This window comes from Harpia harpyja, chromosome 22, assembly GCF_026419915.1.
Source record: "Harpia harpyja isolate bHarHar1 chromosome 22, bHarHar1 primary haplotype, whole genome shotgun sequence".
NCBI classification, from domain to species: domain Eukaryota; kingdom Metazoa; phylum Chordata; class Aves; order Accipitriformes; family Accipitridae; genus Harpia; species Harpia harpyja.
In genome coordinates this window covers 19,047,378-19,062,248 of record NC_068961.1, presented here as the reverse complement: position 1 = coordinate 19,062,248, position 14,871 = coordinate 19,047,378, and the positions used below count along the sequence as shown (strand labels likewise).

The 14,871-nt window shown below is 38.5% G+C and overlaps 1 protein-coding gene across 4 annotated transcripts in view; it reads right to left on the bottom strand.

Annotated features, from left to right (window-relative positions):
• RASA3 (RAS p21 protein activator 3) overlaps positions 1 to 14,871 on the bottom strand; it is a 134,321-nt gene that overhangs the window by 93,704 nt on the left and 25,746 nt on the right. For all 4 annotated transcript variants that reach the window (XM_052774129.1, XM_052774131.1, XM_052774130.1 and 1 more), the window contains exon 2: positions 644 to 761. In XM_052774129.1, the coding sequence (XP_052630089.1) occupies positions 644 to 761 (118 nt within the window). The remainder of the gene's footprint in view (positions 1 to 643; positions 762 to 14,871) is intronic.

The following is a 14,871-nucleotide window of genomic DNA, read 5'->3' as shown; positions in this document are numbered from 1 at the left end:
TGCTGTTACTTTAGCCTCAACTCCCAAAAAAGCCTCACTTGCCAGCATATACATACACACCCAGCCTGGTTCCCTTTATTTTTCTGATATTTGGGGATTTCCAGGAGAAAACGTTTTTAAGTTTTGCTACATGCTTCTCGTTCTGTTTCATTCTACATTTAGCTTTTACAATCTCACAGGAAGTGTCCAGGATAATCAGACAGGCATCTTCTGTTCAAACCTCTCCTTTCAGTTGCAGCCTCATGACAGGAAAAAAAAAAATAATAATCCTTAACTCCACCCATTAGGGTAGCTAGACCAGTGCAAAACACCAAGCATAGACAGACACGAAATGGAGTTCAGTGCTCCCTTCTAAGCTGAGATCCAAAAAGCCTGGGGAAGTTCAAAACAAATATTGCAGTAAGAAAGGAGCACTGGCTTAGGAAAATAGTTAATATGGCTTGCCTTGGTGAAGACATTTTCCCATATACAGAAATAGGAATCATGACATGAATAGTTCTACCACTAGTGTTCTTAAAACTAGAAGGATCATATTCATCCTCCCCCCCCCCCCCCCCCCAAAAAGTATCTCTGGAACATTAAACAAACTTAGCAAGCAGAGAATGAGAAGAGTTAACAGAATGTGTATACATGTATTTGTTACCATAATGACTTCTCCACTATTTTGGTCCTGAAAACCTCCTCCTGGTCCAGGTTTACAGTACAGTAGCAATCCCTCATCTTGTTTGGCCCCGGATACGTAGGAAGATTTTTGGCTTCGCCTAAAGACAAGAAAGAAGAAAAACCCACAAGGATTACATATTAAAGACTTATCCATAAATGAGTCATCTGTCAACTAAAGCAGTGTCAGCAACATGGCTAAAGCAAAGTATTACGTTGTATTTTTCTTCCCAAATGTGAAGTCTCTATTAAACTTAGCAGCAGTATTCTGTATCCAAGGCAGCAGGTCCTGACAGTCACTGCGTTTAGAGCTCAGCAGTAGCCAGCAACAACTCAACAGTTTGTTGCGTCCGATTTATTTGCATGTATTTGGTGCATACTGCTTCCTTCCAAATTTGTGTTTAGGTTTTGATCAGTCCCCCATCAGATACCAGGAACACAATACAACACGGTAATAAAGCTTTCCGATCCAGCCCACTGATTTTATCCTGAAGGCATTACCAGAACACAGCAAATGAGGACTGACCCCCAGGTCCACCACTCTCTACAGATGTGGCGATGGAGAACAGTCACTTTAGTTACAGCCAACAGCCTTTCACCACGTTGGACTTCAAAGCACTTTGATGAGGTAATTAGCACTTGAAGCTGCCTAAGGTACCACGCAAGTCATGAATATTCTTTGTAATAAACATTTGTTTCAAAACCGCAACAAGGAACATTTACATTATCGTATATTTAACAAAAAAAGAAACCCCCAAAAAACCAAACAAAAAAGAGAGACAGGATTGAGGAACTAAGGGTAACCAAGAGACTACAAAGACTACAAAACATGAGAGTATGAAACAAGAATAAAACCACAGCTCTCCCCTCTACATGTCCATTAATAACCAAAGCTGAGCACCAAATTTCCTTGGCAGAGTGATAAAACTCTCAGACAGGAAACTGGGTAATGCTCCTCATGGCTTTGCTAGAGCACCTTAGCACTACATGGATGAGCGGTTTAATTCTAAAGACAAAACTTAGAACTCTCAAAGAATGACTAAATGTAAGTCTACAATGCACGTGGCCTTATTTACCTTCACTCTTTCAGTACCTGGAAATTACTAGCACATACCATGGGAACTAGATCATTCTCTCCTGGTAAAAATACAAGGAATAAAAATAAAAATAAAAGTCTAAAACTAAAAATGCACAGACCAAGAGAACACAGGTTTGTTTGCCAGTAGATAAGGGAACTCTAAATGACAGCAACAAATACAACTTTTTATCGGATGTCTGCAGCTCAGCTTAAGTGCATCTTACTAGACACATGCTTTCCCAGTCTCCAGCTCCCAAATAGCTTCATACTATTAACAGAATCATCTTGCTTCTTTCAACCCTATCTTCAGTAAAGACATACTTTTTCTTTTCTGCAGATTTGTTCAACAGCACTCTGATGCATGTGCATGTAAATACTGAAGAATTACAGCAAGGAAAGATTAAGCCAACCTGCATCCTCAGCTTTAAAGGAAAAGCATAAAGTGACCCAGGACTCCATGTCTTCTGGCCTGTGATCTCCTTCTGGCACACTGTTTGCACACTTTTGCTAACTGACTCATGACATGCTCTTGGAAACGCCACATATCCACACTTCTCACAAATGGCCTGTATACGGGTGATAGTACATGCATACATTTTCTAAAGCTAACCATGGAACATACAAAGAGGCATTGAAAAGGGACATGAAAACATTGCTTCAGACAGTAATGCCTCACTTCAGAGTTCTTCTAAATAAGTTTGCTCTCAGCTCAGCTGATGCAACTTGATAGCATTCTTCCCACTTCCTTCAGAGTTGCGAGACATCATATAAAAAAAAAGCTGTCTCTGCTGTAATTCAAAGGTGTGACTGGAACATCTGTTTGCATGCCCAATGTGGCTTTAAACTAACCTGAAGTGTTAGCAATAGTTTAACTGCAGCAGCTCTAGCCAAAAATGTATTGAGGATTATTGATGGCTCACTCAGCCTACACTGAAGTCTACTCTGCCATAGTAAACCTTCAACTTTTACTCGTATTAGTCCAAGTTCAAGCAAGTTACAAATCAAATGTTCTAGCCTCACACAGACTGAGGTCTCTGAGTTTGTCTCCTCTGCCCAAGTCCCAAGCATCCAAATTTCTCTTATCTATTCTCACATTAAAGTCACATGAAACCAGCCTCTTTTCTGGATGACCGGGTAAAGTTCCCCAGAGAGAGAAAGCGTGCGTGTCAACAGGAAGAGTTTCAATAGCAGAACGATAAGGAAGTCTTCCTCTGGGGCTGGCACACTATTCTCACGGTTCTTCCAAGAGAATGGGACAAAACTTTTCAAGCTCAAAATTAAACCAAAAAAATATGCAGTTTCCCTTTTTCTGCACTCTTCTACTTCCTACTTCAACATGAACGCACACACACAAAACCAATTCCGGATTTTGTGATGTTGATTTCCAGTTTTCTGATGTGCACAATATTCACTTACAGTCTTAAAGTTAATACTTAGTCATGTCAGAGCCCTCTAAGAACTGTATTTTGAAAACTCAGGACTCCTCTTTGTAAAAAGACTTACAGTAGAAAAGACGACAATATTGAAACCTAAATGCAATACAAAGGAAGACACCATTTAGCATTGCTAGAAGATGACTGCCTGCACAGTCTGTACAGCAAATTAAAGCTCACCACTATCACAATATCAGAAAGTGGGGCACAGAAGGAAGATAGAGGGAGAAGGCATTTTATAGTAATTTCTTTCTTCAAACTGGAAAAAGGCCCTGAAAAACCACTGAGACTAGAACAAGGGACTAATTGACCAACCCAATATATTAATCATGTTACTGACTTAAGAAGGAGCTTACAAAAAAAAAAACCAAACCAAAAAGACACCACCATGGTTTCTTCCCAATGCTGGCAACAGCCAATGGCTGTTTAGATTCCTCCAGCACTGAGCAGTTGAGAAAGAAAAATTTGTCAAGCTTTCAAGCATAGCTAAAGACTCAACTCTCTAGCCAGACATTTTATGTCAACAAATGCGCTCTGTTAGAGCTTCAGTTGCTCTTTAGATTCCTCCAAGACAAAAACATTCCCTCTGTGGCACTGTTTTGCCATCTACAATGAAGCTGAACAATTTGCTCAGTATTTTTTTGGTTCTGCTACTACCAAAATGAAAAAACAGAAAGCCCAGAATACTTGATACAATCATGCACCGTTTCCATATTCTCAACAACCAGAGTTGATGAGATCATTTAATTTGGGCAAGAGATCATTTAATTTGGGCAAGAGATCATTTAATTTGGGCAAGAGATCATTTAATTTGGGCAAGAGATCATTTAATTTGGGCAAGAGATCATTTAATTTGGGCAAGAGATCATTTAATTTGGGCAAGAGATCATTTAATTTGGGCAAGAATTTCATCATTTAACCTATCTGTATAGAAGAGGCATCTTCATCAACTGCATTTTCAAGAGGCAGATCCACTTTTTTTTCCCCCTCTTCATATTTGTGAAGTACCTGTATGCTAAAGAATTTGGACAGGGTTTGCAGACAAAAGGTCAATACACTCACCTTCAAAACCCTCAGTTTTCCACTTCTGCTAAGCAGCAGCAGAATGTTTCTTAAGATGTCTAAGTCCTTGACAATTTAAAATACACGAGCACTTTGTTCTGGAGCATAAGGCTTCCATTTGGAGCCACTGTGGCAGAATAATCAGTTCAAGTTTGCTATAGCTTTTCTTTCTGTGTATGCTTGCACTTCTAATATACATGGGTCCTAATTTAACTGTGTGATGCACTCAACACCAAGGAGCTGATTTCAACTATGGAGAAGTTATCATTAGGTATGTTGGACAAGTCTTAGAAGAATAGGCTATACAATTCTGAATACTTCACTGGCTTGCTACCTTCTCCCCACGAATACTGGGTTACTACAGTTGAAAAATGGACTACCGTGGCAGCACAGATAGCTTAGCTTGAGCTAGGCACAGGGAACGCAACAGGCTGGAAAAAGAGGAATGAATATCTCAAAACCATATTCATCTATCATCTTGTTCCTTCCAATTTTATACATTCCTGCTCCGCTAAAACACTAGTAATAAAAGGGAAGCAAGAAAAAAGGGCTCTTCTGCATACATGGCAGAGAAGAGCACTGCTTAGATGCTTGGGAGCATAACTGGTAAAACAAGAAAAAAAAACTTTGAAGATGTTTCTAGGAATAAACAAATATATACATACATGTATACATTTCCTTAAGGTTTGGACACCTTAAATTTTTTTAAGCATCTAGTATTTTTAATTGAATTTAGATACTTGACATTGTGTCATCTTTGCTTTTGACGTATTTCCCCAGGTGCAACTTTCTGAAAAGCAGAGAATGCACAAAAGCCAGACATTATTTCTACCTTTTGGAACAAAATTTGCTACTCCTGTGCTTCTAAGTATTGGGTCACCAGCACACATCTGCCAATCTGAGTGCATTAAGGAAGGCTTTGTAACATGTCAACAAATTTAGCTCGCTGTCTTCTACCAGCAACATATTTGATTTTATCAAGATAGCATGGGAGAATCATTTCCCAAACTATTTCAGAAAACAAACAAACAAAAAACTACCTCCAAAAAATAAACCCAATAAAAGCAGCTGAGCTTTCAATGCCACAGTGTTTTTGACTTCAGGGTGCATGCTGAAAGACTTGAGTACAGAAACAAAATACCTAAAATCTGAAAAGGGCAACATATCCAAACCAACAGCAATCCACTTTATTTCTGCCATATTCAGGAAAACACTCTCCTAAGAAGCTCGTAGGCAAGCATGTCAAGAGCAAAACCAGAGCAGCAATGTATTACTGTTCTCCCTTAAGCTCTCTATACCAATAGAGATGCTGGACTCTGAAAAAAAATTCTTAAGCACTCATTTCAAGTTTTCTTTCTTCTGAAAAAGCATTATTCCTTCAACATCCATAGATAAAGCAAAAACAGAAAAAGGAAAATGTGTGTACACACAGAGCTCTCTATCACGATTTATGCTTAAGCAGCTCCTCATGCACAAACCCCAGCATATATGTAAAATATTAAGATGCCAGCAAGTTTATAATCAATAAAGTAATTTTAATTCAAACAGAAATATAATACCACTCAATATCAATTAAAACATGCAGAAATACCTAGAAGCACATTAACTTTTATGCCTATGCATGAATTTAAACCAAACAGAAACAGCTGCATTAGCATTGAATGTTGAGAAAGCAATTCTTTTTTTGCAAGGTGTGCTTTTTGGAGGTGAGGTGGGAATAAGGGGAGGGGTATGACTGCAATATCTCAAAAGGGATATATTGAAAAAATAATCCCTTTTAATATTAAAATGGTCATAGTTAGAAAACTTCTATTCACATCAGAAACCAATCTGGTTACTAAACAGCCGTGTGATAATTATGTGAAATTAACATAGTGTTTGAAAGCAGAATATAGTTACATTTGTATATAATTCCTGTATGTAAACATACTATGTGCTCCTCAGAACAGAAAGCTTCAATTCATTTTTGCCTTTCCAAATAGGAAAAAGCAATAAAAAAAAGTGAAGAACCGGTATACCAGTGCAACTATAGAGATTATGTAAGTAGCTTAGTATTCTTATGTACTTTTGTAGTAACCTAAAAACAATAAACGCTTTTTAGGCAGTATATGCCAAGTGTCAAAAATGTTCTCTCCCTTCCACTTACGTATATAGGTCACACAGCCTGAAAATAAGAAAAACACATGAAATTCATAAATATCTAATAAAGAAAATTGATATATTAAAAAAATAGGATTTCTTTCAAAACAGATGTGGCTAGACACACTATTTGTCCAACAATCTCTTTGCTTTAATCGTAGGTATTTATGTGTGCATACACATGCACACACACACACTTCGCTCTCATGCAGAGACAGATTGCATTAGATTTCTAAACCAGGTCAAAAATCGCCATCTGTGAACAGATTTTGATGATATGAAAAATGAGATTTTTAGATGACCTGTTCTTAATCTAAGCCCTTGCCTGCCAGCCTCTTTCCATGTGAAATGATCATCACACTAGAAGACTCCAGGAAAGCACTTCCTCAACAAAACAATACTGACCACCCGGGCCATAGCAACAACCCCAGAGCAACTTGATACCACAGCTAGCACTGCTTCAGCCAGTAACTAGCAAGGAAACAAAGCACACTGTATTAATTACAACTTTTATAGACAAGAGCTTCACATGGAAACCTTCTTGGCTTAGGGGCAATAAGCAGCATCAATCCCAAATCCTTTGGCACTAAGCTGAAGACCACCACCAGCTGGTATCCCCCTGCCAAAAACTGCTTATACCTACTGAGATCTAGTACTTCTAGTGGAGTTTTACTGCCTTCACAGCCTGGTGACAGGAACACTTGAAATCTTAAAATCCCTTCTGCACAATTCACTTCACAAGTGCACATGGTGCCATACTACTACACTACCACCCTTTCCCCTCACATGATTAAACTTACTCTGTACCAGTTAGGAACCTTCATATAGATCTTCTGGTGATCAAAAGCTGTTCCAAGACAGCAAATGACAGGCCTTTCTATCAGCTGTAACAACAGCTAAGCCTAATCAGCTATAGCCCCCATGGTGGACAGACTCAGATCTATCACTCAGAATGGCTAGTAGCCAAATTCCCTTTCCTATATGCGTGTGATCAGACATCCCAGTTCTCCTTTTGCAGCCCTGTAGGTCCAATAAACCATCCAAATACCTTGCCTTTACTATTCCGGGCATAACAGAAGCGGCCAAGGATATTTTCATTGGAGAGCAATGAGAAGCTGCAGGCTGACAGCCTTACTTTTCCTGTAAGAGGCAACAAACACCGAGGAGGCTCAAAAGATCTTGTCATGATCTTAAGTACTTAAGGGCTCACAGCACAAGGGCTGTTCAATCAAATCCCAGGGCTGAGAGCAAAGACATCTATACAGCAAGTTCCATGAGAGCTGCTTGCAAAATTAAGGTTTTAGTTTGTACAAGAAAAGAAGCGTAATTCTCCTCAACTCATTAACGTAACTGGTTGCATGCTACGTGCCAATATAATGGTCTAACAGCAGGAATCAGGTTTCTCTAAAGATTCCCTTAGGATGGTAACTTAATCGCACAAAATAAATCTGTACAGTCCAGCTGCTTTTTAACAAGACTGAAGCTATTTTGTGTAAAAGGACACTTTGAAGAGATCATTTTAAAGTAGGATACTGCCAGGAAAAAGGTGTTCTCAAGGAGTTTTCATTCAAATTCAGTTTTCCTGTGGCACGCTGGGGTTAGCATTCCAAGTTTCTTTGATGTGACTTTCTTGTATTCCTGCAGAAAAACCCATCAGTTAACCAAACTGTCTCTATCTGTGTTGATACAATGTTAGACTCAGCTCCCCATGTACCAATTTTCAACCCAGCTTATATTTTGAAGATGTGTCTTGATGCAAAGTATCTTCTCATGCAACTTCCCAGGTGCATTCGATAGAGGCTCTTGAGGTTTTTCCCACCAGTTTCAGTAATGTAGGGACTGGCTGCAGGTTGTTCTGTGTCTCTGAATTGTGACCTCTGTTTAGATTGGTGGCTTGTGCAGGTTTTTTTGTAGTTTTTGTTGTTGTTTTTTGAGGTGGGGTTTGGGGGGGGTGGTGGTGGTTTTCGCTTGTGTTTCATGGTGGTTGTTTTTTTAAAAAAGAAAATCAGCTTCCTAAAGTTACAAAATACCTTCTCTCAGCAAAGTTTAAGTCACTGAACATCTGTTGTGGGAGGCCATGAGGGAGAGGATTCAGGCTGCAGGAGGGGCAGAGGAGCTGAGAGGAAGTAACTTTAAACAGGCTATTCCATCATGGAGCTGCACTGGGCAAACAGCGAGCAATTTCAGCTATTTTTAGAGGAACAGTATGAGACAGGAAATACAAGCAAATGATTTACAACATCAAACAAGACTGGACCGAAATCCAACAATAATTCATCTGTTCCCTTTTGAGAGTTCTTGTACTTTAGGATAATTTAAGATAGTTGCTCTACGGTAAGGAGCCTAGTCATTGCTAAAGAACAGAACTAATGTTCTCAAAAACATCAGCATAAGCAAAAAGAAGTTTCTGTGAAAATAAGTATCTATTTTCACCTGCCTTCATTTATATTATTCACACATAAAAACAAAAGCCAGGTGACAAAAAAAAAAAAGAAGGACGATTTTTATCTATGTACATCCCAATTTTACTGTAGAACAAAAAGCTATAGCTGTGTGAAAAAAAAAACAAACGTAAGCAATGAAAAAGGAATGATGCCCTCTCTCTTCCAGGACATTAATCACTTCTATCACAACAAGTGACACTAAAAACTTGTACAGTAACATGAAAAATACAAATCTGCCAAAGGTTGGGTTTTGCTTAGATTAAAATCTAGTAACAAAAGGAGTGATTGCTGAAGAGTTGAAGCTTTACCGGCAATATTCAAAAATCATAACTGTTACCTCTAATGATTCTGTTGTCCACGACTGCTCTTGCTTTATAATTACTTATTTAGAAACATCTTCACTAACCAGAGTTTCACAGGATACAGTTCAGATCAAGTTCAGTTTGGCCCTTTGGCCCCACAGTGTTCAAAACCACAATAAAACCTAGCTATTGAGAAACAGGGTGACTCGAAGAACAGCAGTTCAAGGCAATCTTGAAAACCACCTAAGATTTAGGAATTAACTGAGCACAGTGTCCTCCTCCATATTCAGAACACTCTTCCTATTACAAAATTAATCATCCTAAAGGAGAGAAAAAGGTTTTGAAACCTCCCCAACTTGCTTTATGTTACCCTTTCTTCAAAAACAGTAAAAATAGGTACTTTCCTACAAGGAGATCAAATTCATTTTTCCATGTAAAGATCCAAACACAGAAACAGCCTCCTCCAACCTTGCAGTAATTAGCAGCTTCCCTTAAACCCAGTCACAGGCAAGAATACAACTACTTCAAACTTTTCATGGTCTTGATACTTCATTACTCCACATATTCCTCATTTGTTCCTTCATAGGCAAAGAACATCATATGTACTAAGGAACAATGTAATAGGAAATCCTTTAAGAAAATTGTGATCATAACCAGTTCTCAGACTACATACATACTTATAGATGGGTTTTGAATGAAAACATTAATTTAAGGAAAATCATTACTTTCTAGTTGCAGTCTTAGGCAGCTGACAAATGCTATGTTACAAACACGCCTCTGTACTGAACAGAATGCTCAGATTAGGACGTTATCTAAGTCATCCGCAATATTTGTTTTGTTTTCGTTACTGGATCTTCATTTACAAAGCACTTTTTTTCCAGTAGAATGAAACAAAAATAAATCTTACTTAGTCATTCTTAAGTTTGGTGCCTTATATGATCTACAGGTGACTTTTCCATGCTGGTGGACTTTGAGGTAATTTAAAATGTTTTTAAAGAAAGATTTATTTCACATTGAATAGCCTGTATTGCACAGAAGCATGCTGACAATGAACAACATTTTACACAGATGCTGTTAATTTCTTGTTGCTAGCTTGTAGTTCCATTAATCAAACAAAACCAATAGCTTCTCTGTTTATGACATTTTAAGATGCTTAGAAGTATTTGAGCTTGACTAACAAAGTGATCACTTGCCAGTTTGCAGTGCTGTACAATTAAACTCTTAAGACTGCAAACAAGCAAGGATACACACCAACTGATCTACAGACCTATTGATTTCTTTGTGGAAAGACAGGGGATAACATGCCTCTAGTCTGAAGCCCAGACTGCTTTAACTACTGCCACCAAACAGTTTGCCCCAAGAATTTCTAGAAGCAGCTAGTTACAGAATATCCACACATTGACAGAACTGAACCATCGCCATCCAAGATCCTAAACATCCAATTCGCCACGTCAGCGGGCTTTACTAAAGAATCACTTATTTTTAAGACACATCAGCAGAAGATTCCTGACTTGTCATTGAATTAAAATTTTCAATTAGAAAATATAGTTGAAGACAAACTGACCTCAGTATAGGGAGGAAAGGACAACGTCACCTACCACTGTCTTCTGCGTTTGCTCTTTGCAGACTTCCGAATGCTCTGACATGCTGAGCTGTCACCTCCACTCGGTCACTGCAAGCCCACCAGCACAGTTCCGCTGGGTCTAATGGGGCTCTACAGAAAGACATGCTACAAGTCCTTCTGCCTGGACTGTATGAAGATAAAGTATATTGACATAAATTCAGGCAATAACTTCTCTCTGAAGTGCAAGCATTTCTATGTAATTCTGTCTCAGCTTCTTAATTTTTTTTTGTTTTCAAAGGACAGAAGTGTTTTTGCCACTCAAATATTAAGTATACTTCAAGAAAAATGGGTATATTTTGGTATGAAGAAAAGGTACTTTCATAAAGTCTTAAATCAGAAGCAGCTAAAAGCTCTGTGTAAAAACAAACCATGCCATCCCACCTTATAAGAACAATACATACAACATTAGCTAACCTCTCAGTATTTTCAGATTCCTATTTGGCATTATTATATAGACATTATTATTTATTTAAACAATCAGTGTTCTCCCCAGGTTCAGGTAAGGAATATTCCTTCATCCCCTCTGGTCAGTGGTGTTCAACACCCTCTGTTGTTAAAAGTGGTCCTTTAACAGAGTCAACAGCAGTCAGACTGCTTGACTAGCAAGCTGAGCTATAGTGGACAAGCTATGTTTCCATCCTCCCAAGGCACCTTTGCCGAGACAAAAGGCAACCAAAGATTTCTTCACAAGGAGAAAGAGGAGATGATGATGATAGAGGAACACACTGATGGCCAGAAACAGTGTTTAGCAAGAGAAATTTTAAGAACATCCTAAAATATTTTCAGACCTGTTGACAGCAGAATAACAAAGGAAGTTAGCTAGTATATGTGACAGGGAAAGTAAAGAAGTACTGAAGAAGTGAAGAAACAATTTTGGATCCAAATAGGCCACTTCACTCTGGAGTGAGGGGAAAAACCAGAAATCAAAAACGTTAAAACGGTTTCTTTCAGTTTCATACAAATTGAAAAGTATTATTAAGCTTCTTTCCTTATGAGTTACAGTGTAACAATAATAGTAAGGTTTTCCCTTTCCCAATAGCATCCATTCTTCACAGCGCCAAAGTCCACGCAAGTCCAAAATACATGCATATGGATAGACTTAAGCTTAAGTCTTTGAAGGTTTCCGAGTTGCAAGCTGACAGTGTACCACATTGTTCTTGCTTGTTCTTGTACACTTGCTCTTGCTTGACCTAAAGTCACAGGGTCAGGTCGCCACCTCACAGTATACAAGCCGATTCACTTCAGCTAAAGCTTTAACCCAACATACTCATCTCTGCACCAAAGAAGTTAACTGCCAAAATACACGGTCATGTTGTCTTCCAGAGAAAGCCAATGCAGTAGGAGCAAATGAACTTCAAAGAAACACAGGTCTATTTTATTTCAGTGGTTATTCCTATAGAAACAGAAGCAAGATTCAAAAATAAATTTTGCTCGCAGGTAGCCATGCAGAGGCTGAGCATTTTTCAAAACTGCGAATAATTTTTGGAAGCTGGGCATTCCCTATGAGCTGCTTGTCCACACCCACAAAGTTCATCCAAAGTTGAATTTTTTGTCTGTTTAGACACTACATGCATCTGTCTCACACAGAATGAAAGGAAAACTAACCATTTGAACTAATAACGGTTGTGAGCATCTGATATCTGTAAAAATCAGCTGAACATTGGAGGCAGAAGACCACCACAAAAAGCTTCACAAAAAAAACCCTACCACACCAAACTCAACTCTTTGAACTTTCTACAGATAATCTAGTTTTCTACCCCACTGGTCTGCACCTTTGCCTACTTCATGAGCATTTTCCTATCAAAACACTGTTAGCAACTTACAAGATGGAAAATAACGCTGTTCAAAAGAGCCAGAATCAAAGTTTGATGTGGAACATTAATTCATCTTTCCTTCTACTCCAGCTTTCATCTATGAACTAAGACAGTGTTTATAGCCATTTATTTCACCAACTTCCAATCCTCCACCCTGTCATAACCCTGACTCGCTCTCAAGGCACAAACCAGACATTGCTCCCAGGGATACTCATACAATTCAACATTCTGCACAATGTAGGTGCCTGCATGAGCATCTACTGTTCACACAGACTCCTGTATAAGAGGGTTCGGCGCACAAACGTAACTGGTTTTCTGAACTGTAATTTGAATGAGTTCCTCTCACTGTCCATTGACTAGATAGGGAGCCTAGCCAGCTAACATCAGCGTCCAGGTTAAGTGTTTACAACCACACAGTAGGTATTTTTCCCCTCTCTCTTCCTACTTCTGATCTAGCCACCTTGTATTTTCTGCGTGGCTAGTCTTTCAGACTGCTATTTCCCACAATGAACCATCACCTCTGAAATCTTCTAGCACCAACATAAAGAACTTCAAGAGCCTTCATAACAACATATCGCACAATAGCGTCTGGAAACTCTGCCACCGTCCTAATGTTGTTTGAAACCTCCATCAGATCTTGCCCCCATCAAACATTTCCAGGTACAGATAATTCTGCAAGGAAAGTTTATGCCCCAAATACTTCAAGTCCAATTCAAGTAACGTAAGAGGCCATCCGTGTTAATAATTTTTATTACCACCACTGGTTTTTTTAAATTTGCATGTTTCACAAAGTTAAAACTACTACCACAATTGCAATGTAGTTTTTGCTCTTAACAGCATAATGAAAGAAGCCCAAGTTTAAGCTAGAGGTACTTTAGCACACTGAACTACTTTAAATTCACCTGCCTTACAGACAATTCCTTGCTAGTACCAAAAGTCCTGAATTTAATATGCTAATTTCAGTGGGAATCCAATAAAGTATCAGTTACCATGACTACAAAACATTTCTCAATATAATGATGCTGCTGAACTCAAACAGCAAGCAGGGGAGGGGGGGGAAAGCATGTAACTGGTAAGCAAGGCATCAACCTGCGGTGCATTTTATTTTTTAAACAAGATTTCAAACGGTGACTAATCTGATTGCCCTTAGAGGGGGAACATCACATGAATCTTGGCCTGAGGAACAAACCTAACCAAGAAAGAATGACTCATTGTGCAGGCAATGTGATGAGAACCAAATGCTAGACTATCCAACTTCAGTAACTACAGGAAGAGAAAAAACTCTTACTTCTTCACTCCTCAGCACTGAGCAGAGATAACACAGGCACAATACTGCAGAAAAACAAGCAAGAAGCTGAGCATAGTAATTTATTTATAATAGTCATTTATCATTTATTTATTTATTGATATCAAAACCAGAGTTCAGAAGTTAGTGTAGCTGTGTGCACCTAAAACATGTCACTGGTATAAGCAGCTGAGATTTTGAAGAAACACCTAGGCCAAAAACACAATAGTCCCATGTAATTTCTATAAACGCTCATATGATTAAAATCCATATTTACAGGGAAATGTATAACTTTCCATGAAATGTCTGCAATCCAGCTGTTGGTTTTTTATGCAAAGTATAAAGCAAGGTATTAAAAATGGAAAGTGACCTACTTTCCTTTTCTAAACTATGCAAAGTGTTAATATAATGAAACTCAATCGATGTTAGTTTTCTTTTATTCTTCTAGTTTCAGTTTACAAGTTAGTCATATCAGCTGCAGGGGGTGAGCAAGACATATTGCCTGTAAAGCACTGTGGAAATACCAAGTATTTTGCATACTTACTACTAGTGACAAAGCAGAATTCATTTACCTATACAGAAGTGAGGTATTTCAAAAACATGAACAAGAAGGACAACTGGCAACTGCTCCGAAATACATTCACAAAGTTTTATTTTTATAAGCATGTTCAGTTCCACAAATCTAACACAGCACAAACCTGCTCTGACTTTGCTTCAGTAGCAGAGGTCCAACTGTAGTGAGAGCTGTACCAACACAGAAGACATTCTCTTCCTTGAAATGCTTAAGCCTATGCAAACATCCATACATGATAAGGGAGGATTAAGCTTTAAAAAGGGAAGGGCAGGTGAAGGATATTTGACAGGATGGAGGTATAAAGGCACAGCATTCCCAAACACAATGCAATACAAAATATATATAGAAAAGTGATGTTAATCTTAATTAAGAAGTCATATACTGAAAACTTCCAAATCAAACCAAGGTCCAACTTCACAGTCTTAGGGCTGACAAGCTAGTTAGTGACAATGGTTT